Genomic DNA, 26,874 nt, shown 5'->3' with positions numbered 1-26,874 from the left:
TTTTGTTGATATGTAGTTTGTTTGGGGCAGTCTTGTGCCAGGAAGCTGTTCCAGCAGAGATGAGTGGAAGTGTTTCTGGAGCTCTGGAGTAGAAGAGAAGGTAGCTGAGAATCATGAAGTTGTTATTGAAGGAATAAAACAAGTACATGTGTATTTGTGTGAAACAGGCTGATGGAGATGATTTAAGATGGTACATAGTCCATTTTTTCCAAACTGTACTGTGCTTGTTACTCATTTTGGTTTTGGAATGATTTCCTTTTTCTTTCAGTTCTATAGGTGCTGGTGCAAAAACAGTGTAGCAATGGATCAAAGAAAGAATGACAGTTTTGTCCCAAGTATCACACAGCTGGAAGATTTCCTGACAGAACATGACTCCAACGTGGTTTGGCTGTTAGTAGGTAAGGTTAACTCTTCTGTCTTGGTTAAATTTATTCTATGATGCCATAACAAAGCATTAGCATGACAGTCAGCTACAGTAACTCCCAATATGTGCCTACCTGCCATTTAATCTGGTGTAGTTTGGAAAGTGATCCAAGGGCTATTGTGTTTAATGACACAGCTTCCTGACTAAATTGTGTGCCACAATGAGCCTTTAAGCCAAGCTGTCATTTAATCAATTATGAGCTGGATTTGTAAACCTGCCTGATTTAGGTATGCTGATTTTTTTTTTAAGCACTAGTGCTATTGCTTAGATTGCTGTAGGCATTTTTATTCATCCATAAACAACTGGCTCAAGGACTGCAAAATAAATATGAAGTTGTACTCAGGTCCGTGTAAGAACACTGAAAGTGTGCAATGAATTCAGACTTTTCCAAAGGTAGATAATGCCTGCATTCCAGCCTTGACTCTTGGACTTGGAGTGAGGGGCAACACAGGATCAACAACTTTATTTTTTCGCTTTCACTTCTGACAAGTTAAAGTCTATTGACTATTGACATACTGGAATAATTTTTCAGTAGGCCAAATTAAATAGAAAGGACATAGGTAAATTATTTGAGGGTGCTTACTGTTTGTTATCTGTTTCACTTTTAGCATGTTGAAATAGAAAATTTGTATTCAGCATAGAGGTCTCAGTGTAGTCAAGATGAAAATAGGGGAAGTTACTGGTGGTAGCTCATGGTAAAATGTGGAACAGATGCAAATAGATCTGAAAATTTTGTCTTCAAAAGCTTTGACTTGCTTCCTGTTATGAGGTTTGGATAGAAACACTTTCAAATGATGTTTATTAACTGACCCAGTTTCAACCAGCCTTTCCCCCTTTGCTTTTATCTGCTGACCTATGGCATCCTGTTATAAGGGAGCATAAAAAGATATCAGTGTTTTCCTCTCCTGAGTGCTGGAACAGCTAACCACCAGTCTCAATAAAAGGTGATGAATTCCAGAAATGAACGTGCTCCTCAAAGAGCCATTGCTCACTTCTGGAATAATTTCTAAAAATCACATGCAGTAAAACTTCAGACATGTAATTTCCAAAACTTGGTTTCAGTGAAGAGGCTTTAAAAATCAAGAATGTAATAATGAAATTAATGAAATTTATGGGTTTTGGTGAAGGAAAAGGCTACAGTTTGTGGCTACAGTTTTGAGTCTGGAAAGTGCACTGGTTTCCCAATTTTTCTCAGTATGTTTCACCTTGAGAGGGCACCTTCTTGACTGCAGCCATCTAGCAGTGCCTAGTTGAACTTTAACCCCAAATTAAACTCCATGGACCCTCAGACTGTGAGTCATCCCACACTTCTCCCTCCCCACAGAGGACCAGCAGGGAGGAGCTTACTCACCTGAAAGTGGGGGAAGTGAGCACTGTCCTTGGAGTGTGCCTGTCCTCAATGCCAGCTGGAGCTTCTTTGCTGGGATGTAGCTTCCACCCTCCCTGCTCCTTCCTGTGTCATCACCCACACAGATTTGATTTGTTTAACTTGTCAAGCAGCTTATTGCCCGAGGGTATGAGCTGCGTGAATTTTGGTCACACTGGATCCATTTTCTAGTAAGGAAATGACAAAAGTCATGGGAGTCATTTTCACCTTCTCTTTCAACAAAGTATTGTTATGAAGCAGTGGAGTATCCCACTGAAAAAAGTAAAGAAACAGTGGAAGAACAGATAGGTTTTGTAACTATTTTTTTTTTCAGTAATTATCTGAGCTTTCTTCAAAGTTAAGGCTCCTATGTGTTTCTGCACTTTAGATTTTTCATAAAAATTTTCCATTTTTGGCATAAATAAAAAAAAATGGTTACAAAGTTCAGGTTTTTTCCCTACTCTGCTTTGGGTGAAACAGAATGGTAATTATCAATAAGGTGAATTAGAACTAGTCCATTCCTTGGCAGTGCCATTCCTTTTGGGTTTGTCCTTCTGGAAGCTTAGAGAACCCTTGTAATTAGAAATAGGTTACTAGCTCTTAATCAACTAAAGTAAAAATTACTTTGGGGATTAGCAGACCTATTTTTTTTTTTTTAACCTGTTTCTCATTGGATTGCTATTTCCTTTTTTCCCTATCAAATTCCATGCTTGAACTGTTGAGGTATTTCTGCTAACCCAAGGGCTGGTGCATTTCTCTCAGGAGGCAGCATCATAGGAAATGGTTTTGTATATGATAATGTTTCCTGTGATAACACATGAAAGACTAGAAATTTAAGTTACAGTTCACAATTTGGAGAAGAGTAGGGAGGGTATGTAGTATGACTTTGGTGGTGTTGGGGTTTTTTAGGGTGTTCTGAAATAAATGTCCATGTGGGACAATGTATGTTACAGTTCAATCTATAAAATCTAACTTCTTAGAATGGTAAGTGATGTAATGAAATAATGTGGTGCCTTCTGCAAGTCCTCTGGAAGGACAGGGTTTTTTTTTATATTGGGGAATGGAAGAGCAGTGAAGAATCTATATTTTTCTGGACTTCCCATTTCCCCTTTTTCCCCCTATGTCTTCACACCCTTCTCACACCATCTCTCTGAAAACAGCCATTAAAGTGTCCCATCAGTTTCAAATTTTTTGGAGAGCAGGAGGAACACTTGTAGTCCTAATAGGTAAGGTTTTTATCTGGGTCAGTGTACTTTGAAAAATGCTTTAATTCATTGTAATCTTTCAACAGCAACAATATTGTCCTGTGGATGGATTATCTACCTAACTTACTATAATTCCCGGAACATTGGACTCATTTTAACATTGGTTCTTAACAGATTATATAAACATGGCTACATCCATATTGGTAAGTTGTGATTCATGTAGTGCCACTCTTTGTCTGTGCTGTTTATCATACCTCAGTTTGCTCTAAACTTGAAGTAAACTCAGTGTTCCTTCGTTAGAGTGATTTGAAAACATTCAGTGGATTCAAAGCAGAGACTCAAGCATTAAGTCCCTGTTCTAGCACTGCCCTTGCTTTCTAAATAAGCTGTCAGAACAAGTAATCACAGGTTGATCCATACTGGGACTATGATATGTACAATTGATACTGGCTAGAACATTTTGCATCAAAATCCATTAACATTTTATTAAAATATTTTAAACTTTTTTCAATAAAACAGGTCAGTACAAATCACTTGGGCACTCACCCACTTACAGAAATATCTGGTGCTGAGTCACAGAGGGCTGTAGCCCACAACCTTACTGATCACACTTATAATTTTCTTTCACTTGCTCCTCTGCCTTCCTCTGTCTGCTTCACAGAATAGCAATTACTTCAGTTCTGGACTTTTTCTGCAACTATACCTCATAAATGTAGTGAAAACTTCAAACCAAAAAATCCCACTCACACTTGGCCTGCCACAGACACTTTTGCAATTCAGTTGCTTATATCCTCAAGAACCTAAGAACTGAATTCCAAACCATGTTCAAATCCAACTTTTTTGAAGAGCAAAATATATGAAGTACTTACTGGCTGCTACACTTGATCTGTAGGTTCTTATTAAAATTTCTCTGTGAAATTGCCATTAAGTAAGGACAATTGATATGGCTGGCCAAATATATGGTGTTCTTTATGAACCTCATCAGTAAGTAGAACATAACATTAATTAAATCCAATGATTTACAGCTTGGTTTCAGTTGTTTAATGTTGATTTTGGGTTTTTGTTTTTGGTTTTTATTTTAAGTTATGGTGTACTTTCTGTGAGTGAGGTGAAAAGCCTTAGGAAAAATCTGGGCTGTTGCATTACCTGCTGGTCTTTTCATACTTATTAATCCTTCTTGCTGCAAACATAATTTGTCATAATAACTGGACCAAAATCCTTACAGCCATTTAAAATTTTTAAAAACAGTCCATCAGGAGTCTTTGTTCCTCTGATTATGGTCTTGCACACAATGTCCTGAAAGTCCAAATGTTCAAAACAGCTTTTCTAATTCTTTTGAGATTTGCATGGCACCTGGATGTTTCTGAGTGACTCATGTACCTCAGGGGCTTGGTTGTATTGTTGGGTGGTGCCAAACCCAGCATCCTTTAGTTGTCTTTGTCTTCTGTGTTCTGAATCTCTGACTTGCCTTCAGAAAAGGAACTCAAGATACCCAGTTAACCCATTTCAGATAATTGAATGCTGTATTCTCTCTGTTCACAAAATCAACAGCTTTAGGGTAATAAGCATTTTTAATTTTTTTTTATAATTAGGTTCCTTTTCATTTTCTGTGCTGTCTGGAAAAGTCATGGTGCGTGAAATCTATTTCATCACAGAGGACATGTCCATCAGGTACAGATTTCCAAGGGAGTCCTCCTTCTCAATAAGTATTTTAAATACAGGTCTAAGTAGCACAAATCAAAATGTAGCTTTCCAAATGAGCAGTGTATTTTTAAGTGTTAGACTGTCTCTTTTGGTGCTAGTATTTAACACTCCTACATACTTGGGAGCTCATTTACTGCTTTTGCCTTACCATTTGGAAGTGAGTGCTGGATAAGATGGTAGTTGTCTTACCATCTTATATTTGTCAAATAAACCACTCTGGAGTGTGAAGGAGAGCTGTGTTTTCATTTATGTCTTTGACTCCTTCGTGCTCTTGCTCTTAAATCCAGGAGATTCACATTGGCCAAGTAGCTGGCATGTACTGGGATTGAGAATAATTTGTTTTGTGAACAGCATGCCAGCAAATAGTTTGTAGTTTTGATTCTTGCTGTTAAAATTGGAAAGCCTTGAGGAGGCAATGGATATGGGGTTTTATATGAGCTTCAGCTAAAGCAGAAATTGTTTAATACACCGTGTGCTGTAATGCTTTGTGCTTTCATGTTACTTGTAGACTGCCTCAGCTGCAGATCTCTGCACAAATTGCTTGTAGGATGTCGGATTGTTGCTCTCTCAGCTTCTGTTTTATTCCAATTTATTTGATTTAGAATTCAAGATGGATTTATCATTTTTCGCTGGTGGAAGATGTACAACCCGAAGCAGAAGCAGCATGGTAGGTTTCCCAAAAAGGTTTCAAAGTTTAAATTTACAGATAGCCTACAGAAACACACTTCCTTTGCACAATCACAGGCATGCAATTGCTTTGTTAATATGTACCTGAAGTACTCTGATCCTCAGAAGGTATGGATTTGTTCACTGGTTGCAGAATAGATGCAATAAATACAGGATTCATTACTGGGGACATGAACCCTTCCTGACACAAACCATTAATCTTAATAGTAGCCTTCATTAGCTGGAGTCCAAGCATAATTGTGTCTGTATTGAAAGTGATAACTATGATGAATAGAGATGTCTCATGTTCTGCAAGTGATTTGAGTTTGAGTTTCAGTGATTTTAGCTGAAGTGTTATGGTAGGGCATGTCCTTTAGTATTTGACAAGCCTGTGTCTTGGTGACATCTGTGGTTACAGAAGTGGGGAATTCATTTTTCTTCCTTATCCCTGGCTGAAGATGGATGATTAACACAGATGCAAGAGATTAATTCTATCTGCAAAAAACACAGAGAGAAAGCATAAGTAGCCTGGGGCTGTGTGCTTAATCATTTATAGGATTAGAATTTTGTTGGATGAGACTCGGGTCCTGCTTCTCTTGACTTCTGGAGCCATAGCAGCTCCATTGCTTATTCAGGGAGGTCTGGAAATGTCAGCTATCTGCAGCTGAGTACACTAATTGAGAGGGTCATTGAACTTTGGAGGGTTTTTTTTTCCCACCTTGCCTTTGGAAGTGGCTCCTGCTGGTGTGAAGCCTCTCAGACTTGTCAGCGAGCTCATGGAGCTGTTGCTGTGTCACTACCGACTCAGCAGTGGCAGCAGTACTGCATGCAGAATCAGTCAGGTGAATGTGAGATACCACTCTGGGCAGTGATAGGAGTTTGGAAGAGCTGCTCATTTCTATTTACTGGGGCACTGCTCACCCTCTGAGGTGGTAGGGCACAATTCAAATTCACTATACAGTGAAAAAGTCATTCAAGAAGTGGAACCTAGTCTTAGGGTTAATTAGATTTTGCCAGCCACGGGTTACTGTCCAACAGGTTTTCATAGGATTGTCTTCATCTGCTACTTAAAACACATTTCTCTAGTGGCTCAGAGAAGGAAAAAATGAATTTAATGCAGTGAAGATGGTTGCCTGGTCCTCTATGGTGCATTTTTGCTTGGCAGTATTCCAAGGCTTTTACATTTCCTGCTGGCATTTAAGGCCACGTGATTAGTGGACAAATAATCCAAGTAACCACAGAAGTTAGAGGTGTCCAGGTCTGACAAAAACAGTAATGTGACTAAAATGCTCTTTAAGTGTTAAGTCATGCTGGGACTTGAGGTTTTGTATATACTTGGGAAATGGAAGTGGTTTAGGAACAAAGGCTGGAGGCTCATGTTGTGGATAGGGCACACCCCAATGACTGGGGTTAGGTGCCACAGCCCATTACCAATTTTCACATTGTGAAACAATCTGGTAGTTGCTTGTACATAACCTACATAAATGCTTCTTTGAATAATTTAGTATTACAGCATTCAGATTTGCTTGTCTCTTTTTCCTTACCCCTTTTTGTTTCTTTTCCAAAAGTGTTTTAGCGAACCAAATTGATGTGTGGAGGTCAGACATTATTTTTGTTGTTAGGAAAAAGAGATACTTGTCTCTTTAAATTCCCTTTAAATAAATGAATTAGTACATATGATTTCATTTAGTAAATCAAGTCTAATGCTTGCATCCAGGAATTGAAATATTACATTTATTTGTGTTCTTGATGCTGCTGAGATCTCCTGGGTGAGCAATTGTGTGTCCCAGTCTTTGTCCATGTCATTCTTTGCCTGACTCTTGTTGATGGAAGTTAAGGTTGGCAACAAATGGATTCGATGGTGCTTTTATGAAAACAGGAAGGAACTGAAGCTGGCTCATTAACTTTTCTGTCTCCTGTTCAAGAAATCTGTGATGTCAATGGGTTCTGGAAACTTACTTTCTGTGTGTGTATATTTTTATAATTATGTGGCAATTTCTGGTACTTTAGGTGTGATGGGGTACTTTAGGTGTGAAGGGTTGTTGTTGGGACAGTGTTGCAGAGATGTGTGATTTTGAGGGACAGATGAGTTCTTTATCAAATTGGGTGCATTTAATCAAGCAGATGTCTCTAAACCTTGGATCTCGGGCATCTGCATTTCTTCCTTTGACCCTGACCGCAAATGTTTGCTCTGAGTTTGAATTTCTCGTGTCTGTGGGAAATGCTACCTTCAGTTTGTACCCCTGGAGTTACAGCTTGGGGACTGCTGTAATAACCATTGATTCTTCAGCTGCCTGAAGTCTGTTTGACTTAGAAAGACCAGATGAGGTTTTTAGAACAGCTCAGGTCTCTTGAGTCAATGTGTAATGGGCACTCTTTCAACTGGGTAATTAGGGGGAAGTGGTGCAAGCTTTTCCCTCACATTAACTGCATAATTAGGTCATACTTTCTGAGGCAAAAGTATGTCAAAGTATGTCACAATCAGCTCTCTATATGATCAGCAGATGTTAAAACAGGTTTTAAGGATCAGAGAGCCAAGCTGATATAGCAGTTGAAATCTTAAATTTGTGAGAATGCTGACTGATTGTGCAAAATGAGTATGATCTGCTTAGTCCTGCATATCAATGTTTTCTGTTTCTCTGTAAAAGAAAGCTTTTTCCCACTTCAGGCATGCTGTACCAGGGAGCTAGAAAACCATTTGGGTTTTGAGATTGAGTTGCTCTCAGTGATATCTATGCTAAAAAGCAGACATTTTTGCTGAGGCTTCTGTTCTATGCATGAAGAGAGATATTTGTTTGTTTGTTTTCATACATGAGACTGGAAAACTTCATTTACCATTTTGTGCAGTTTCTGGATTTATTTTTGGACTGTGACCTAGGGGTGAAATGCATTTCAGATTTAATATTTTGTATGTTGCTGTCTTATTTGCCAAGTTTTACTGATTTGCTTAGAAAGCTGTAATTATTTCGTGGAGATTTTACTGCTTTTTAATATGTACTTCAGCAGCTGTTCAGTACTGTGTGGATTGGTTTTGCAAAATGTGCATTTTTGAGAAACTGCAAATATTCCAAGGGAATGTTGAGATAGAATTAGAGCCTCTTTTCCTACTATTTGGTTAGATCCAAAGGCAGAAACTCGACTGTATATAATGGTGAATGACTTTGAATTTCACGTGTACAACCGCTCTGAGCTTTATGGACAACTTCAAGAACTCTTTGGCTTGGATCCCACAATAATTCCAGCAAAGAAAGATGATGAGAGAGCACAAGTGAATGGGAGGCAGAGAACACACACCAATCTTGAAAGGTAAATAATTATTAATTTTGCTGTTTTGTTGATGCTTTGTTCTGCAAAGTGCTGAACTAATTGGGGAATGTTTTGTTAATGTCTGCTCTGGAGGCCAAATGAGGGAAGCGCAGCTGAGAGAAATTGCATTGACAAGCCTGACAGTCTGAATCTTTTCCCTTTCCTCAGATTTCCTACCAGTAACAATTAAAAAACACAGCCAAACAAACCAAGCACTCTTGTTTAATGATCAGAGACAGGCTGAAAAATCTATTTGAAATACAGTGTGGAGAGGAAGCATGTGTTGAAGAGGATTATGCTGGCAGAATAATAATGGTTTTGCTCAGTAGAAGTAACAGCTGCTTAAGCCACTGAATAGGCAAAATGTGAGGATCTCTATGGTCTTCTGTACAGCTACACAAACTGTCTTCTGTTAATTCCTCTTTTTGGGGTGTCCCAGAAAACATGGAGTGGAACTCTCAGGAGTTTTACATGGCTTATGTGCAGTGCAGTCAGATGTTCAGTGATCAGCCTCTCTCTGGGCAGGACCTCACCAGACTGATTTACTGTCAGGAGCAGAGAGGATCTAATGAGACTTGAGTCCTGCCACTGCTGCTGGCCACTTGCTGAATTTCAGAGTGGGCAGCTGCAGGATGCTGTGGCAGTCCTGAGTTTGAGCAGGGGCTCTGCCTTCCAGCCAGTCTCGTTGTGTTTTTATCTCAAGCCCTTATTGACAGGTGCAGGAAGGATTTCTGCCTTTGAGGAGGATGTGTCTTGGGAAATGAAAAACCCCATGCCTCAACAAGAGTATTTAGAGCAGGCCAAGATCCTCTGAGGAAGATGTATTAAACTATTGCTCTGAGTTAAACAAGGCCTGCTTGTTTCCTACCTGTGTCAGCACCAAGTGCTTCCTGCTCTTCTCCCAGGCTTGGGAAGCCTGGCAAGTCATCTGCTTTGCAGGAGGCACTCTCCTGGGGAAGGGGTGTTCCCTAAGATCTGTGTCCTGAAGACCTCTAGAAGAAAAATTTGCTTGGTTCTTCTACAGAAAACACAAAATAATACCCCCCTCTTTTTCTTTTTTTCTTTTTTTTTTTTTTTTTAATTTAGTGTTAAAGTAAAAACAGAGTCTCAAGACCCCTCTTCTTCATGGAGGTCACTTATTCCAGTCATTAAAGTCAATGTGAGCACGGTGAGTGAAAAGACCCTTGCAAGGAAACTATTTATCAGTATTTGCTTAAAAATATTACACTTGCCATTCCTCTTTTTTACACATTCTATTTAAAGTTTTTTTTTTTACTTCATGCTTTTAAAAAGTTAAAATTGCATCATCAGCATTCCCCTGACACAGTCACAAATCCTGCTGGTGCTGGTGGAAACAGAGTTATGTTCTAACTTCTGGGAAATACTCATGCCTTAGACTTAGTAATGATTTCCAGAATATCACCAAGTAATTAAATTGTGAGTGTTGTACAGTATGGGGTGTGTTGGTTTTTTGGCAGGTGTTTGGGGTTGTTTTCTTTTTTTTTTTTTTTTCCCTGCATGTTTTAATAGGGATATTTGGACACATTGTTAAAAAGTTGATGTTATATCCCAAAACCACACTCCCTCTCAAAAAACCCAAATGAACAACAGCAAAAAAGAATCAGGAAAACTGTTATTGAGTTCATAGAAGAAAAAATTCAGAGTTTAACATACAAGGTTTTGTATGATCTGCGCAGGTTATGTCCAGGACTTTTGTCCATGTTCTTCATTTGCACATGGCTGGTTCAACTGCTTTTTTTATAGGCAAATAAATACTTAAATGTAAGAGTTTGAGTGTAATGTAAGAGGTCAATGTAAATAGATATGTAAATATAAGAGATCAGTGATTACCAGTGACTTACTGGGTTTGCTTTTTGATTTAGGGTCGCTTGGCATTTGGGAATCATTATCAGCCACAAACACTTTGCATTAACTTTGATGATGCCTTTTTGACATACACCACCAAACCACCTTCAAGCCACCTCGATCAGTTCATGCACATTGTGAAGGGAAAATTGGAAAATGTTCGAGTCATGCTGGTTCCAAGTCCAAGATACGTTGGTCTTCAAAATGATGAGTAAGTTTGGGGTACTTTTGTATGTGTATTATTTTCTTATATATTCTAAGTACACAAAGAAAAGAATGTTTGCTGTGCTTCAATGTCTTTATTTTACTCAGTGTGTTTAGACAGTTGCCATTTGTTACCACTCTGAAGGTTTTTTATTATGGATCTTTGAACAAATTTAATTTATGGAGAAAAGCGCTGGTTTTCTGTGTTATTCTAGGTTTGTATTTTTTGTGTGCGTTCTGCTCTATCGGAAAGATTTCTTTGAAGGCCATCTAGTTGAACCTCTCTGCAGTGAGCAGGGACATCCTTCAACCAGATTAGATTGCTCAGAACCCCGTCCAGCCAGGCCTTGAATGTTTCCAGGGATGTGGCATCCTGTGTCCAAGGTCTGTTTTCCTTCTCTCAGGTACAGGAGCTGTAGCCAGGCCTTGCCACCACTGAATTCTAGCTGAAATGCAAGGTTTAAGGTGTTGACTTTTTAAAGCTGATTCGTGGTTTAAGAAGTACTAATAAAACTCCCAAACTGGGCAAAAGCTGTGTAATACTTGGTAGAGGGGAAACCATGTTATCTTTTGAAGACAGATTGTTTATCCTTTTACTTCTGTGTGTTTTGCATAAGCAGGGTTAGGCAGCTTGAACAAACTGAAGGAAGTCAAACACAACCTGAGTGCTTGCATGAAGTAATAAAATAAACTGTACATCATTTGTACCTTAATTGGCTTTTTATCAGCCAAATACTGCTTTTGTAACATGGCTTTATGTTTTTCCAAGAACATTCTGTGGCTGTGCACAGAATCTTACTCTTCCAACATGACGACAAAGGAAATTTCTGCAACTAATATTGAAAACAAACAAGATTAAAATAAAATAGGATTAAGATACTCAAACTATTAGCTTTTTCTCCTGCTTCCTCTAAGTATTTGCTTTTTATGCTTTTACAATCCCTGTAGCTCCCGATGGCTGAAGGATGGCATCTGTGCACAAAATGTGCTCTAATTTACTGGGCAAATTCAAAAAATTGTCCAATTCACTGGAAATGGAGAATATTTGAGTCTTTAGAGCCTGCCCTCTTACACTGCTTTGGCTAAAATTTAAGCTGGGTGTTTTAACTTACACTGGCTGCAGGAATTTCTGTATGTATAAAAAACAGCCAAGTGGCTTGATGAAATTTGTAGCCGACTGGCAAATGAATACAAACATCAACATTGCACTTTGTAACACGAAATGTCAGTTTCCAAACATCCATCTCAACACCTTTATCCCTCTTTGCGAATAAGTCCACTGAAATTGAAGAAAAGAAAAAAAAATGGTACTAAGGAAAACAGCTTAAAGTAAAAGAAGTTTGGAGGCAGCAGGCTTAAGGTTCAGGATAGATATTAGGTAATACTTTAAAATGATGATGATAATCTCATTTTAATTTGTTGCCAATATCTACTTTGTGTTAAAGTATTTGATCTTTTGCTGCTGTTACTCTCAAAGTAAACTTAGTTTCAAGGTTCCTGCTCTGTTGCTTTTGAAGAGTTTCTGGCAGTATGTGATCTCTGCATCTGCTGTCTTCCATGTTTTCCAAGGTTTCCTGCCTTTGAAAATGAGCTGTGGTAATATGGGCTATGTGCTCTAACAGGTCACACTCTTACACAGTCATAGGAATTGTCTTTTTTTGTCAAGAAATGACAGTTTATGAAAGTGGCTGAGAAGCTTCAATAGTGTCTTCTGCAGTAAAATCAGAATTATTAATATGTAAATTAACGTGGGAAAGGGATTGTAATATACTAATATAATAGTGTTAGAGAAATGTTTCATCTCTTAGTTTCATCACTTAGATCCTTTTATATTGAGGGAAGTGTTATTGAGGCAGAACAGCTTTTTTCTTCTTTATTAACTAATGGTCTAATTACTGAAAGTCCTGTCCCTTTGGTGTAGAGGGCTATTTTAGTAAGAAAACAATTAGCAGGTGAAAGAACAATATAGGACAAGGAGAAAGGAACTCTTGACTGAAAGAAATGCTGAAAGTAAAACTTCAGTAGTTACTTGTGGTTTAGAATACCTGAGAAATAACTTTGTCGAGAAGAACCTGGTACCTTCATGCTTGAGTTAACTAAACTTTTAAGTTAATTTTATAATAGTTATAATAATAATGGCAACATTATGATCAAGGGTTTGTTTTTTTTCTCAAATCATTATGCAAATCCATTGTGCTTAATATGTTGCATTTAAAATTACTTGAATTGATAAAGACCAATCTTGCCATGTGGATTTTTACTCTTCATCTTTTCACTCTTGCCTTGCAGACCCCCAAGGCTGATGGGTGAAGGTTTTGTTGTCATGCAGTCCAATGATGTTGACATCTATTACTATATGGATGAACCAGGTACAATCTGTTAAATACAAAGATAATTTATTCTTTTTTTAAAGGTGAAAAATCTATATACTAAGAGAGCTAATGCAATGTTTTGGAGCTAATAAAAGTATCATAAACGTTCTTTTCCTCTGACTGCCCTTGAAGTACTGCCTGAATCTTGAACAAGTGGTGTGTACAGGTATAGGATAGGTGGCAGTTTTGGATAATTTTTTGTCATATTTCTTGGCCTTCCACTGGAAGTCTGCATTGAATTGTCATGATATTTACATACTTTAGTGCTCTCAAATAAAACTGACATGAGGACACTTTAATTGTCTTGTGCTTAAGCAGACATTTCTCTTGCTAATTTGAAGCAGCTTCCTTTAATAATGTGTTTAATATTTTATGTAATACAGGCCTTGTACCAGAGGAGACAGAGGAAAGTAATGATGGAGAAGCCAGCAACGAAGACAGCAAATTACAGGACCTGCCACCATGCTGGGGTTTGGACATTGTGTGTGGAAAAGGGACAGACTTCAACTACGGGCCTTGGGCTGATAGGCAGAGGTATGATCTACAGCTCTCATCTTAATATCCAGTATTAGTGAGAAAGCTGTCTCAAGTTTCCATTGTGTCATTGCTCAGAATTTGTGTGTTTTAGGGTAGACCAAGTCTGAAAGAAGAGTCTTGCCACAATAGTTTAAGATTGGTAAATTCCCTGTTGTTTGTCTTGTTGGCCTTCCAAAGTTAGGATTACTCTCATTATTAAATTAATAGATTATGTTCCCTTTTTGCAAGCAAAGTATTTTTACTGTTTATCAAGTAAAAGGTTTAACTTGTTATTTGGTGATCTTTAGATTTATCAAGCTCCTGTTAGCTAATATGGGAATAAACTGCATATTGACGAGGAAATTTTAGGGAAGCAGAAATCTGGCTATGAAAATAATGAGGGAGGAATAATTTACCCTTGCTTAGCATAATCAGCTGCTTGATGTTATCTCCAAAGTATTTATTATCTAGCTATTTTAATACAAAATATTAGCCTAGAGTTCTATTGTTCTTCACTTGGCCCTGGATGTTTTGTACATGAGCATTTCTGGTGAGGACAATAGGGTTGTTTAGAGAGCGAAGGACTATTAAGCAAAAGTGACATAATCAGTGCTTTCCCTCTTTTCCCCTGTTAATTACAAGCTGGTACTTGGCCTTCACTAATTCTCCTGTGAAACTGTTATGATTTCCTGTCTCTCAGGAGTGTGAGGATGGCAGCCCAAAGAGTAGTCATTAGATATGATAGTGCATTTAAGAGAAAATGTCGCTTTCTAGAACCTTTTGCTAGAAATATGAGGTCAGTGAATCATTAATGATACTTTTAATACTCCAAAGAGAGCTTGCCCTATAATGGAATGCTTTTTATAATCTTAACTGGCTCAGTAGAAAGCAGTTTAGTGCAGAGTGCACAGAGTTCCTAGATAGATACTGGGAACACTTTTGCATCTTGCTGTGGATAGATCATGAAAGTTTGAAAACTTTTAAGCACAACAGCCAGGTGCTGGGTGCAGGAAGGAATTCCACCTCCTTGAGACCTATGTAAGCAGTCTGTGCTTCAGCCCTCTGCCTTTCCTGTCAAGTATTTCATGGCACGTTCAGCTATAAATCTGTAGAAATGTGGCTTCCATTCTGAGGTCTAAAGTTTTGTGTTGTCTTCATTTCTGGGCTTACATCAATTATTTATGCACAAACTGAAGAATAAATAGATGACTTGCTACTATGCTTTTGTAACAGGTTTTATAACCCAAGGATTAGAAATAAGAAGAAAAACATGGTTTACCTTCTGAATTCATTTGCAGACAAAAGCCATAAATTTTAACTTCTTGCCATTGACTCTTTTGGAGATTTCAACAATGAGTTGGAAGGCTCCTATGATGAAGATATTCAGCAAACATTCTTCCTTATCACATCCACTGGTTGTCTAAAGACTCAGCTAAGAGGAAGATGGTTATACAAACCAAATAGATGCACAAATATACATAGGTATTTCTTCTGAGAACAAAAAACAACTAATTTTTTTTTCTTTTTCTCCACTAGGGATTGCTTGTGGAAGTTTTTCTTCCCACCAGACTACCAAGTTATGAAAGTCTCAGAAATTGCTCAGCCTGGCAAACCAAGACAGATCCTTGCTTTTGAGCTGCGAATGAATATCATTGCAGATGCCACCATTGATTTGCTTTTCACCAAGAACAGGGTAAATAGTGAAACCTTATCAAGAAATTAACTTTGTCTACTGTGGTTGCACTGTGCTTTTTGGTTTGCACAGTTTTACTTGTCTCAGGTGTTTATTACAGAACTATGGTTTTAAAAGCTGGGTGATTTTTATCTTACTTTTTTATAATTGTGAGCAAACCTTTCAAAGAGAAATGTATTATTAGAGGCATTATTTTAAGTTTGTTTTAAGGTCCATCTTAAGCCATGCCAGCTTCTGCAGTCTTGGGGCTTCATGATCTGGGCATGACCTGTGCAGTCTTAAATTCTGATGAAGGTCATCATGATGGAAAAAAAAACCCTCAATTTCTTCTCATACTTCTGAATGAAGAGATGACACTAGGGGGAACAAAACTTCTATGTGTAGGAGTTGGGATTTTTCTTGTCCTTGTTGCTACTCTTCTAAAAGGGGTACAGCATCACTTCCTTGTTACCCCTGTTTTGTTCTTTTATGGGGGGTCTGAAAGGGTTAGAATTGTAGTGTTAGACATGTACATTGGTCTGTCCTCCCAGGCCTTGGGTCAGAGTGTTTTATGCTGTTTCCCTAACTGGACTTCAGTCAGCATTTTTTAAACCTAAAAAAGGTGTTTTATTATTGTTAAACCTAAAAAAGATACCTTATTTTGTATTACTATGTATTGATAGTTCATTAGTGATTTTTCCGAAGGAAAGAAAGACATTAATCATCAGGTGCTTTAGTCCAGGTGTGGATAATGGCAGCCAAAGACATAAATAAACCTAGAAATCACATTTGGACTGTTTTGCTCTCTTGCAATGCAGGAAACGAATGCTGTACATGTAAACGTTGGTGCAGGATCCTATTTGGAAATAAATATTCCCATGACAGTGGGTGAAAATGGTGAGTTAAGGCTAAGCTGGACTTGTTTCCTACTGTTTTTCCTGAACAGCTATCTTAATTCCTCTGTGTGTCAATGTCTTTTAGTGTTTTTCCTTTGTAATCTTGAGATGTATATTCCTAAGGAAGGGAACAAAAATACTTCCTTGTACAGTTCACTGCAAGATATTAAGGCAAATATCCCTCAGGGTATCACTTGGTAGTGGACTGCTGAAATCACTGGTAAAAATTGTTTAAATATTGATCTAACTCTTGTGTTTGAATGATAATTTGATGACTTTTGTTTGCCAGGCTATTCCCCTACAATTAAAGGGCAGCTCCTCCACGTGGATGCCACCAGCAGCATGCAGTACAGGACTCTCTTGGAAGCAGAAATGCTGGCTGTAAGTGTGCATTAATAAGCACAAGGCTTCAGTCTCTAGAGGATTTTAATAAAAAACATATTTATATTTCTGTGGAGCAGTCTTTAGTTTCTTAATGCAGGAAAATGGCCTTTTTAATGTGTTTTGCAGGACCTTAATATATAAGGAATTTATATATACTGACATAATTGTGCATGTGTGTAACCTTCAGTGACTTAAAAAGCACTAACTTGGTGTATAAATTACCTCTTTACAAATGTTGCCTCATTTACTATGTAGCCATGTGTTCATACAGGCTTTGCCTTAATTAATGATTATGCTCACTAGCTCTGCTAAAGGATGTGTGTGCACAAGTACTTAAAAGCACTCAAGTGTGCTTGAACTACTTGAGACATATTTAATACTCCATTGCTCTTTTGTTTGCCTAATATTTCACTTCTGCAGTATTGTAGTTGTGTAGATTACCCTTCTGATTGTTTTTAAAATTATCTTATTTGAGTGATGTTTTTGAACAATATATCAGTGGTTGAAAAATCTCTTCTGGGGGATTTTCTTTTGGTGTATTGTGAAAAGTGATGCTTTTGATGAAAACTTCGCATTTTAAACTGCTTTGTACATCTACAGCAGCAGATGTATCTGAAACTCATAGTATACCTTTCCAAATAAATGAATACACTAACACTTGACCTTCAAACACAGAAGGAGAAACAGAGATTAAATTATTAAGGAACTGGAAGTACCTTCTGTTCATCCCAGCAGGAAAACAGTTTTAATTATTCAGCAGGGTACATATGTGAAAACTGCTGAGAAGACAGGGTCAAGCATTGTCATCTTTTCAGGTAATCCTGATGCTTCAATTTCTTGCCCACAGTTCCATATCAATGCCAGCTATCCCCGGATATGGAACATGCCACAGACATGGCAGTGTGAGCTGGAGGTCTATAAAGCAACCTATCATTTCATCTTTGCTCAGAAGAGCTTCTTTACAGGTAACCTCTTTGCTAAATAAGTTACATGTCAAATATTCTTTACTGGGGATTTCTTTTCAAATTTTGCTGAGTTGTGCAAGGTGAGGTTCTCTGATTTCATGTATTTAAGGCAACAAATTGTTTCTGAGGACAAAGTTCCTGATGCCTATAGCATGTTCAACTGCATGGTATTCTTACATTTGAGTAGAAGCACAAATAATTTAACTTTCTAATGTCTAAATAAATTTGATTTGCAGTTCAGTGATCCTAAATTTATTTCTTACTAGAACTCTTATCACAGTTACTGATTTGCTTAATTTGTCACCCATGATGTTGATTTCTTCTGATATCTCTCTTTGCTTGGCTCATTTTCAACTACTTGGGCTTTGGATTGTGTTCCTGTGGCTGACAGATGATGAGGAAAAGTAATTTGCTCCTCAGGCTTCTGGCTGTGAGGAAGAAGGCAATGCAAGGTGGAACAGCACCACCCAACTGTTGCTGGAAGCTCCAGCTGCAGTAATGGAAAGAAGACAGCCCCATCACTGTGGTGCTGCCTGGGCTAATTAGCCCTGCTGGGAGGAAGGTTTAATTAGTGCAGGCATGGTGCCATGCTAATGAAGTTATCCCCTAAGTGAGGCCAGAGCCATTGTCTGGGTAGTGCCACAGTGCCCAGTCTAGCCTGCTGCTGTGGTCAGGGCAAAAATCAGCTTCTCCAACACAAAATCCTAAGGAATCACTCACCTGATGGCTACTAACTCATCTTTTATTACTTGGTGTGGGTCTAGATCTGATCCAAGACTGGTCCAGTGACAGCGCACCTGATATTTTTTCATTCGTTCCATATATGTGGAACTTCAAAGTCATGTTCCATCAGTTTGAAATGATCTGGGCAGCAAATCAGCACAACTGGATTGACTGTTCCACCAAACAACAGGAGAATGGTGAGATCACTTTTTTTATTTGGAAGAAGTAGCATATGCAACAGAAATCATCAACAAAATACAGTGTATACAAATGTATAAAGAGACAAAGTACTAGAATTACACCCCAAACCTGATGGGTAAAGAAAAGCACCAAGATATTAGTTATTTTTATTGTTTGCCTGCAATTTCCTTGTGCTAAGTACAGTGTCTTTCTAGAAATAGCAAGCTGTAAGTAGTAAATACTTTCAGAATAATTGATTACAGTAATTAATGACTCCAAGTACAGTGTAGTTAAATGGTAATATTCTGTGTCATGAGTTCTTTAATATCTTTGAATTACTTCTACCTGTATGTTTGATATTTTGTCTAAGAACAAAATAGGGGGTAATTTTGACAAATTTGTTTGTTTTTTCCTTTTCCCTCCCAGTTTATCTAGCAGCTTGTGGAGAAACCCTCAACATTGTTTTTTCTCTGCCTTTCACTGACTTTGTTCCAACCACATGCAATACTAGATTCTCCTTAAGGGTAAGGGTTTCTTGTAAATGTGAGATTTGTCTTGTAAGTGTGAGACTCTTTCCTGAAAGACAAATAGTCTTTTTCACTTTTGGTTCCTAGAATTTTTTTTTAAGTAACGCAGAGGTAAATGGTTTCAGTTTGCTTGTGTGAAGCATTTAATCATAGGCTGTTTTAATTTATATATACGTATATGCACAAAAATGAAAATATTTCTGAAAAATACAAACATGCATATGCTTCATACATACATAAAGATACACATTTAGTACCTGTGTTTCTTATATATACTTAAATTGTGTGTCTGTGTATGTGTTTTATCACTTGGAATTGTGTTCCCCTTTATGTATGAAATGTGAAAATCTAATGTGTGTTCAAAGATAGAATCAAATACTGTACTGGCTACCCCCAAACCATTTTGAAAAGCCATCATCAAGATTTTTAAGAGGTTCTGTAGCATAAATAATGATCACAAAGTGTTTTTCACAGATGCAGATAATTCTTTGAATTGCTGTACTTTTTGTCTTCCTTAAAATAGAAGCTGTCTACTGCTGCTAAAAATAAGAAACTAGTTGATGGTCATGTTGCTAATTTGGTATAATTTGATAGCAAAGAAATCAATGTTTTATAGATTTCATTCTTTTTAAAGTGTGATTTAGTTGAGATGCGGAGTAAGCTTGTTTTAGTAATTTAATTTCTGCAGTATTCAATTTCTGCAGTAGAAGAACAGGCATCACTAAAACCTGTCCAGTGTTTTATAGATTACTCTGGTTGTGTCCAAGTTATTGGACTTGTAAGCATTCAGACCTGCAGAGCTCTTGGGATTGCATTAAAACTTGCTGGGAAACAGATTTCTTGTCTGATGATGCCTTTGTGTAAAATAAATGATAGCACGTGCAAACATGAAGATAGCTTGAGCATTGTGCGTAAGGTGAATGTAAATTACCTCTCCTGTTGCTGATGTTTGATTTTTAGGGAGAAGATGTTGATCTTCATTTGTATCTGCCTGATTGCCATCCTAGCAAATATTCCCTTTTTATGCTGGTAAAGGATTGTCAGCCCAATAAAATAAGTCCTGAGTCTTGTATGTCTGCGGAATGTCAAAGCAGTCAGAAAACGGGCAAACCCAAATGGAGGAACATTACTCAAGAAGAGTGAGTTTTATTGAGATATCTATATATATTTGTATCTTTATGTTGACTTTTCTTTTTTTTTATTTTGTTTGTGATTCATGAACTTTTGAGGTTACTTTAAAGATATTTAAAAGAAGTGTTGTGCTTGAAATAAAAGGATGCTGTTTCCTTTTGAAAGGGCTGGATGGGTTGAATGCTGGACAGTCCCAAGTGTTGTGTTTACAATTGACTACTCCTGGCACCCAATTTATCCTCAGAAGGCAGATGAGCAGTTAAAGCAATCCTGTAAGTGTCACTACCTTTTCCTTGTTAGCATTGGTTCATTTGGGAAGCTGCTGGGACTCTGGATCACACTTCTTCCATCTGCAGATATGAACTTGGAACTGAATTGCTGTTTTATTTCTCAGGGGAATGTTTTGATCATTAGAATGCACTGGGATTGATTTAAAACCTGACAGGATTCCATGCTGCTACATTTCAGGATGTGTCCCAGTTCCTTGTGTGAAAAAGAGGATACTGTCTGCAGTTCACTTCTCCTTGTCCTTAACAAAGTGGATCTCTTAAATGGGTTGTTGCACAAGATAAAATATCACTTGGTATATTAAACATCAGGATATTAGATAGGAAGTACAATATTTTTGGCTGTATCATGTTCCTTAGGTTTTCTAAGTTTTTTTGACTTTTGGATGTTGTGATCTCATCTTATGATTCAAATTGTTTAAATTCATTGTATATGAGATGTAATAATACTGTCTCCCCTTTATGGATATCAAACTGTGATTGTTCACTGTCCAAGTGAACTATCAGAAATGAGTGTTAGACTCGTCAGTCAAATTCTAATGTCTAAGAATTACTTTAACTTATTTGTCTAAATCTTTCTAGATAACAAATATCCTATGAGTATGTGCTTGCAAAGCAAAAATTTATAAACACAGAGATTAAAGTAAGTTAATTTAAATGCAGAGGGAGGTATGCAGGAAGTTATGGGGTTACATAAAACTCTTTCAGCCTGAGATTCTAGAAGCAGATCTGATGGAGGAGAGATGTTAGAAGAATAATGAGGGCTAATTTGAAAGGGCCACAATCAGCAGGTGTTAGAAGACATGCTGGATGGCATTTTTAGGGTTTGAGTTCCGACAATTCACATCTAAAAGAATTCTGATTTGTGAGGATGAAGCAGAAAAGGTGAGATTGATTTTGCAGATGCTCATTAAGTGCTCTTGTGAGACTGTCAGCTTGTGTCAAATGTGCATTCCTCACATTCTGAGAACATTTCCTCGTATTTGTAGCAATTGAAACCTGCATTTGCAAGTTTGTAGGTACACAGGTAATTCATCTGCAGCTTCCTCCAGTGATCAATTCAGCCGTCCACCTCACTCCTACTCCATGGTGCTGATGGAATCTGTTTGCAGTAGCAACATCTCTATTTTATTTTGAGTCAGTCCATCAAACTCTGAGAAATATGTTGCATTACAAAAGGTGTAGTTTCCATAAAAAGTGGTCATCTCACTGCAGCATTTGGCTGATGCATAACTCATAAGATGGGACAAGCATTGTAGACAATAATGGGGAGCTCAAGCCTTGGAGGTTTCTGGCTGCAGGTGTCTGCAGTTCTGTACGTGCCAGTTCTTCTCGTTAAACTGGCAACTGAAATCTTCCTCCAGCTGGAGCATCAATTTTTGATGGTTTTTCCATGGAGTTCTTTTCTCCCCAGCAATCAATTCACATCCCCAAAATACTTCCAGTTACTCATTACATTGTCATTGCCTTTCCTCGCTTAAGGAGGACAGTTTTTGGGCTCTCTTGTCCCTAACTCCAACTAGAAAGAAGGGGTAGGAAATAGGATTTGAATTTCCAAACTGTTTTGTGACTAGAGTAATTGAGTTGTTGGAGACAAAATTTTGGCCTACAGAGCTCCTAGTTCAGAATAGATTTTTAGTACAACTTTGCATGTTTATTCTCTCTTGTTTATCCTGCAGTAGCTGTGTGGTTGTGGGAAATCTGCTCTGCTGAAATGAAAGCATGTCTCTGTTTAACTTCAAAAGCAAGATAAATACACTGAATACTTTTTTTTCAGAACTTCAGGGATTGTTTTTCTCTTGCATAATTAACATTGACTAAAATATTCTATATTTTCTTGTCTTCCCATAGTTACTAGAGATGAAAAACTAGATCTGTAACATAGATATGCTAATGTAATTATACAATTTAGGTGCTAAAAGTTGCCTATTTAATACACATTCCTGTTGGCTGAACTTTGTCCAACAGAGGCCTAAGTTGTAATCAAAGTCTATTTTCTACTCTTCTTTTGCTCCCAAGTGTCAGAAATGGAGGAAACCATGTTGTCTGTGCTCAGGCCGTCGCAGAAAACCAGCGACAGCGTGATTTCATCTCCCACAGCTTCCAGCCGCCTTCCCCTCGACCCCTCGGAGCTGCCCCCAGATAAGCTCCATGTGGAGCTGGAACTCTCCCCAGATTCCCAGATAACCCTGTATGGACCCTTGCTTAAAGCCTTTCTCTCCATAAAGGTAGGCAGAGGAGCACGACTCGTAAAATTTATGGGTGGCCACTTGTAGGAAAGGGAAAGAATTAGTTTTGAACTGGAAAATTCAAATTCGGAAGGATATGTGAATTTGGATGAAAACTTTTGATAGGCTCTAGTTTAGAATTGCTGTGGTGATCTGGTATAGCTGGGATGAATTTTATTGTCACAGGCTTGTGAGAAGACTTCTTACATACATATATGTATATACATACCCACACACACATACCAGAATAGTTTTTCCTTCAGGAAATACTGAATGTTCTGAACATGAGCAAAAAATTTCTTCTTTCAATTTTCCACTAGTAAAATAAAAAAATATTCCATGATTGTGACTAGAGCTTATCTAAACTCCAATTTTTATTCAGAGTTATACCAGAAGCCATGCTTTTGGTGCATTTTAAGTTCTGCAGTGTGTTGTTTTTCTTAGCTAGATTCCATGACATTTCTGGAGTTAGGATCATGGAAGGGACTGGGGAATAAGCTTAATTTAAAAACCTTCCTCAATAAATATTTGAGAAGGATTATGCATCCTTTTCTTGACATTAATCTATTATGCTTTAGAATGTTTGGTTCTTTTTGCTGTCTTCTCTTCCATGAGTGATTTTTTTAGGGTGTCTAAGTTTAATTCCTTCCCATCTCCCCTACCCTCCCTGCCAAGGCAGTTGAATGTGTCAGTTCTGTTTAACAGGAAAATGCTTGGAGTTTGGTTGATTTTTGTGGTTGGTTTTTGTTGTTTGTTTTTTTTTTTTTTGTGTGTGTGTGGTTTTGGGGTTTCTATTTTTGGTGGGTTTTTGCTGGTTTGTTTTTCTCTGAACGTCTGTTTCAACCTGTGCAGATCTAGGTTAAGGTAATGCTTCTGGAGGCTGGCATTTTGGAGCAGAGGTTGAGGGATTGTGTGAGACAGGTGATCAATATAAGGACTCACTGAAACAGTAATTTTCATTAACTTCTATAAAATATAGCATGTTAGCAAGGAACAGCAGAAAATACTGTTTTGTAGAGTATAGGACTTGCAAATATGCTCATTATTTTTTCATGTTGTCGATAAAATAAATAGGATTAAAATTAGGCCATTGCTGCATCTTGAAGACTTGATTTCTCCTGGTACAGAGCAAATGAAGCCATGTTTGAATTGTTTATTGAACCCTCTTTTTGAAGCCCATGATTCATGGGGGAGTTCTGGCTTTTCAAGCAGAGCAGCACCATTTCAGTGCTTTTTGCCTCTGGAGATAAATGGAAACAGTGCTACATTAGATCCCTGGTTGTGTAATGATTTAATTTTTAGGTGCAGATTTCTCACATGAAATTTAGCTTTTCTATTCTAATTCTAAAGAGAAATTTTAGATTAATAGCTTGTTTGTGAAAATGTGCATTTATTGCTCTTTTTAGCATTTTTGTTACTCTGTTTAGAACTTTTAGTCCAGCTGTGCTGGGATCATATTTTGAAAGATTTCTGGGAGGGCTTTTCTTTGTTTGTTTTCCTGACTTGTGGTTGTTTTCAGTTTGTTTTCATTGATCTTTTTTTAATACATGGTGTAGAGATCCCTGCACACACATTGTCCTTGAAGCTTTGTTAAGCCTTCTAATCTTGGGGGGTAGTTTTTTGGTGTAGCACACCCTGCTAAGGGTTTACTGTCTGGAAATGAATGATTCACAGCAGGAGTTGTCAGGAGTGAGTTACTGGAGCACCTACCACCCTCTGCTGGGTCTGCCTTATTAAAAATTACTGCAAGAAAATTCTTCTTGAGAGTTTAGCTTTTCTTTTAAGGGAGAAGATGTGATAGATTGCCAGAAACCTGATGGATTCTCTGTTTCCCAGTAGAATTTGGCAGTGTTACTTTGGCCTTAGATAATTGAAGAGGATTTGCTTAGACACAAGGTGGCTTTTAGACCCGAGCAAGAAATGTTTATGACCTAATATTTTAGAAGCTTTTAAGCCTGCTGAAAAAAAGATTCAGAAAGTTGAAGGAGGGTGACTTCCTGCAGGATGTGTTTTGTGTTCTTACTCTGTTATGTGTCTTTAGAAGCACAAAATCTGTTTAAAAGTGTCAGTTATAATATTTCAGTTACTTGTGTTGCATGTTATCTCAAATACCAGTATGGAGAACTACTAAGCTGCCATCATTTTCTGCAAAGCACAATGCCTAAATTTGCACATTTAAGCTATCCAGTTTTCATAAAATAAAAGTATCCATGTTCCTTTAGCTGTAGGTTATAGCTATGCCACTTATTTTAGGGAGGATTAAAACCAGAAGATTTGTTTTGTATTTCAATTCATTGCCTGCATGTTTTTCATTTCTTTTCCATGTGATGATAACAACTCTTTTTCCTAGGAAAATTATTTTGGGGAAGATGACATGTACACTGACTTTGAAGAGGTCATTTCAAGCCCCGTTTTGTCCCTGTCAACATCCTCAAGCTCTGGCTGGACAGCTGTAGGAGTGGAAAATGACAGAAAAGAAAATGAAATTTCAGTCAAGCCCGTTCACCCTCTTACTTTACGCCCATGGGATATCACTGTGCTTGTTAATTTGTACAAAGTGCATGGGAGATTGCCAGTGGTAAGTACTTGATAATAATAAAAGAATTTGCTTCATGTAGTTTATTTTTTTTTAGTTTCACAGTTTGGAACCACATTTAACTGCCTGAAACATTTACTTGCTGTGGTAGTTACCAAAATGTAAGCATACATACCCAAATGTGTAGATACTCTCTGCTGACACTGTGGCTATCTAAACAACTTTCACACAGGATTTATTTTGCTTATCTGGGAGGCAGAACTGGATAATTTTTGGATATGATTGTTATTCCCAGAATTTGATTTGTGTGATATTTTTGATTGACCATTACAATTACAATTTCTCTGCTGATTAGCAAATTTGTCTTATAATTGTGCAGTCTGCTCTATGGTCGTGACTTCTGAGGGAGGCCCAGAATAAAAAATCCAGATATAACATTGGGTTCATCCACATCTTTTTGAATTACTGTTTATGCAGTTGTCAAAAGGTTTTTGAAGTTGCAGAATCTTCTTCTTGAGTATCCACCAAGAGGAAAATCGGTATACTTGCTGCTCACAGGTTTGCAGCTGATAGTAGAGTTTCTACCACGTTATGTACTTTCAGGTTCTGAAACAGATGTGTTTATCTTTTATTTCAGCATTGCAGTCCAGATGGTCCAGACTGCCCTACAGCTTTCTTGGAGAGGCTGTGTTTCGAGATGAAGAAAGGGTTTAGAGAAACAATGCTTCAGCTTGTATTGTCTCCAGTGAATCTGTTTCTGAATGACAATTATCAGGTAGTCAGTCAGTGTTTGTGTGGCTGTATTGTGGAAGTTGTGTTGATTTTAAAATTCATTTCCTTTTTGATAGAAATTTTCTTGTTGTGCAAAGGTTTTATTAAGGCTTGTGAATGTAAGAAAAATCTGATGCGTATTTTGTAAAAATCTTTATTTTTGTCCAGATTTTTTTTGTCATCTTGCCAGTAAAATAAACAGGATGAAATGAAGCTAGTGTTGCCTCTTTTCCAAGAATTGCCTCTCACCTCCTTGTCCTTTGCAGCGCCCTGCAGTGGACGAGGTGCTCCGGGAGGGTCACATCAGCCTGTCGGGCCTGCAGCTCCGTGCCCACGCCATGTTCTCTGCAGAAGGGCTGCCCCTGGGAAGTGACACTTTGGAATATGCCTGGCTGATAGATGTGCAGGCTGGAAGCCTCACAGCCAAAGTGACAGCACCACAGGTACCATCCAGAAACCAATCTGAAGTACTGAAGTATTGCCCTTCTTCTTCCTTCTAGAACAGGCGCGGTGTGGATTTCTGGAAAGCGTGTGAGCTGTGCCTGAAGTAACATTTACTTTATAGCTTTAAAATCTAATAATTTCTGTAAAGGGACAGGAGATGCCAAATGAGCCATTGTCAGAGTGATGTTTTAAAGTAAGAGGCAAATGAGATAATTTGTGGGAGTGTAGTATGGACAGGCCTCAGGAGTAGCTGCTCACTGCATGAATTGTGCTCCTTGGTCCCACTGGAACATAATTTGCTTTCCCAGTATTGCACTTTGTTAGGTCAGTCTTAGCACTAACCCCTTTTAATTTTGCCATTTATGTTACATTTGTCTTTCCACCGAGGTGAATGACTACAAGTGTACAACAGGCAGATCATTCTGATTTATTTCTGCTGTGGGCTGCCAGATCTTTAAAGGAGGGTTGCTTTGCCAGTGTATTCTGAGACACAAGAAAAGT

At 37.9% G+C, this 26,874-nt stretch overlaps 1 protein-coding gene across 1 annotated transcript in view; it reads left to right on the top strand.

Annotated features, from left to right (window-relative positions):
- Positions 1-301: 301 nt before the first annotated feature.
- BLTP1 (bridge-like lipid transfer protein family member 1) overlaps positions 302-26,874 on the top strand; it is a gene marked incomplete at its 5' end in the record, with an annotated part of 79,710 nt that continues 53,137 nt past the window's right edge. Inside the window, 21 exons of the mRNA XM_084204997.1 lie at positions 302-398; positions 3,082-3,198; positions 4,588-4,666; positions 5,302-5,366; positions 8,485-8,671; positions 9,758-9,839; positions 10,555-10,748; positions 13,031-13,110; positions 13,497-13,647; positions 15,166-15,322; positions 16,120-16,198; positions 16,487-16,578; positions 17,429-17,546; positions 18,311-18,466; positions 18,876-18,973; positions 19,937-20,115; positions 20,273-20,379; positions 22,414-22,622; positions 24,973-25,200; positions 25,796-25,933; positions 26,196-26,372. Coding sequence (XP_084061123.1) covers positions 302-398; positions 3,082-3,198; positions 4,588-4,666; positions 5,302-5,366; positions 8,485-8,671; positions 9,758-9,839; positions 10,555-10,748; positions 13,031-13,110; positions 13,497-13,647; positions 15,166-15,322; positions 16,120-16,198; positions 16,487-16,578; positions 17,429-17,546; positions 18,311-18,466; positions 18,876-18,973; positions 19,937-20,115; positions 20,273-20,379; positions 22,414-22,622; positions 24,973-25,200; positions 25,796-25,933; positions 26,196-26,372 — 2,790 coding nt within the window. The remainder of the gene's footprint in view (positions 399-3,081; positions 3,199-4,587; positions 4,667-5,301; positions 5,367-8,484; positions 8,672-9,757; positions 9,840-10,554; positions 10,749-13,030; positions 13,111-13,496; positions 13,648-15,165; positions 15,323-16,119; positions 16,199-16,486; positions 16,579-17,428; positions 17,547-18,310; positions 18,467-18,875; positions 18,974-19,936; positions 20,116-20,272; positions 20,380-22,413; positions 22,623-24,972; positions 25,201-25,795; positions 25,934-26,195; positions 26,373-26,874) is intronic.

The sequence above is a fragment of the Fringilla coelebs genome (assembly GCF_963513975.1).
Source record: "Fringilla coelebs genome assembly, chromosome: 4".
NCBI lineage: Eukaryota > Metazoa > Chordata > Aves > Passeriformes > Fringillidae > Fringilla > Fringilla coelebs.
The sequence above is the reverse complement of the archived record's forward strand: the minus strand, read 5'-3'. Positions and strand labels throughout refer to the sequence as shown.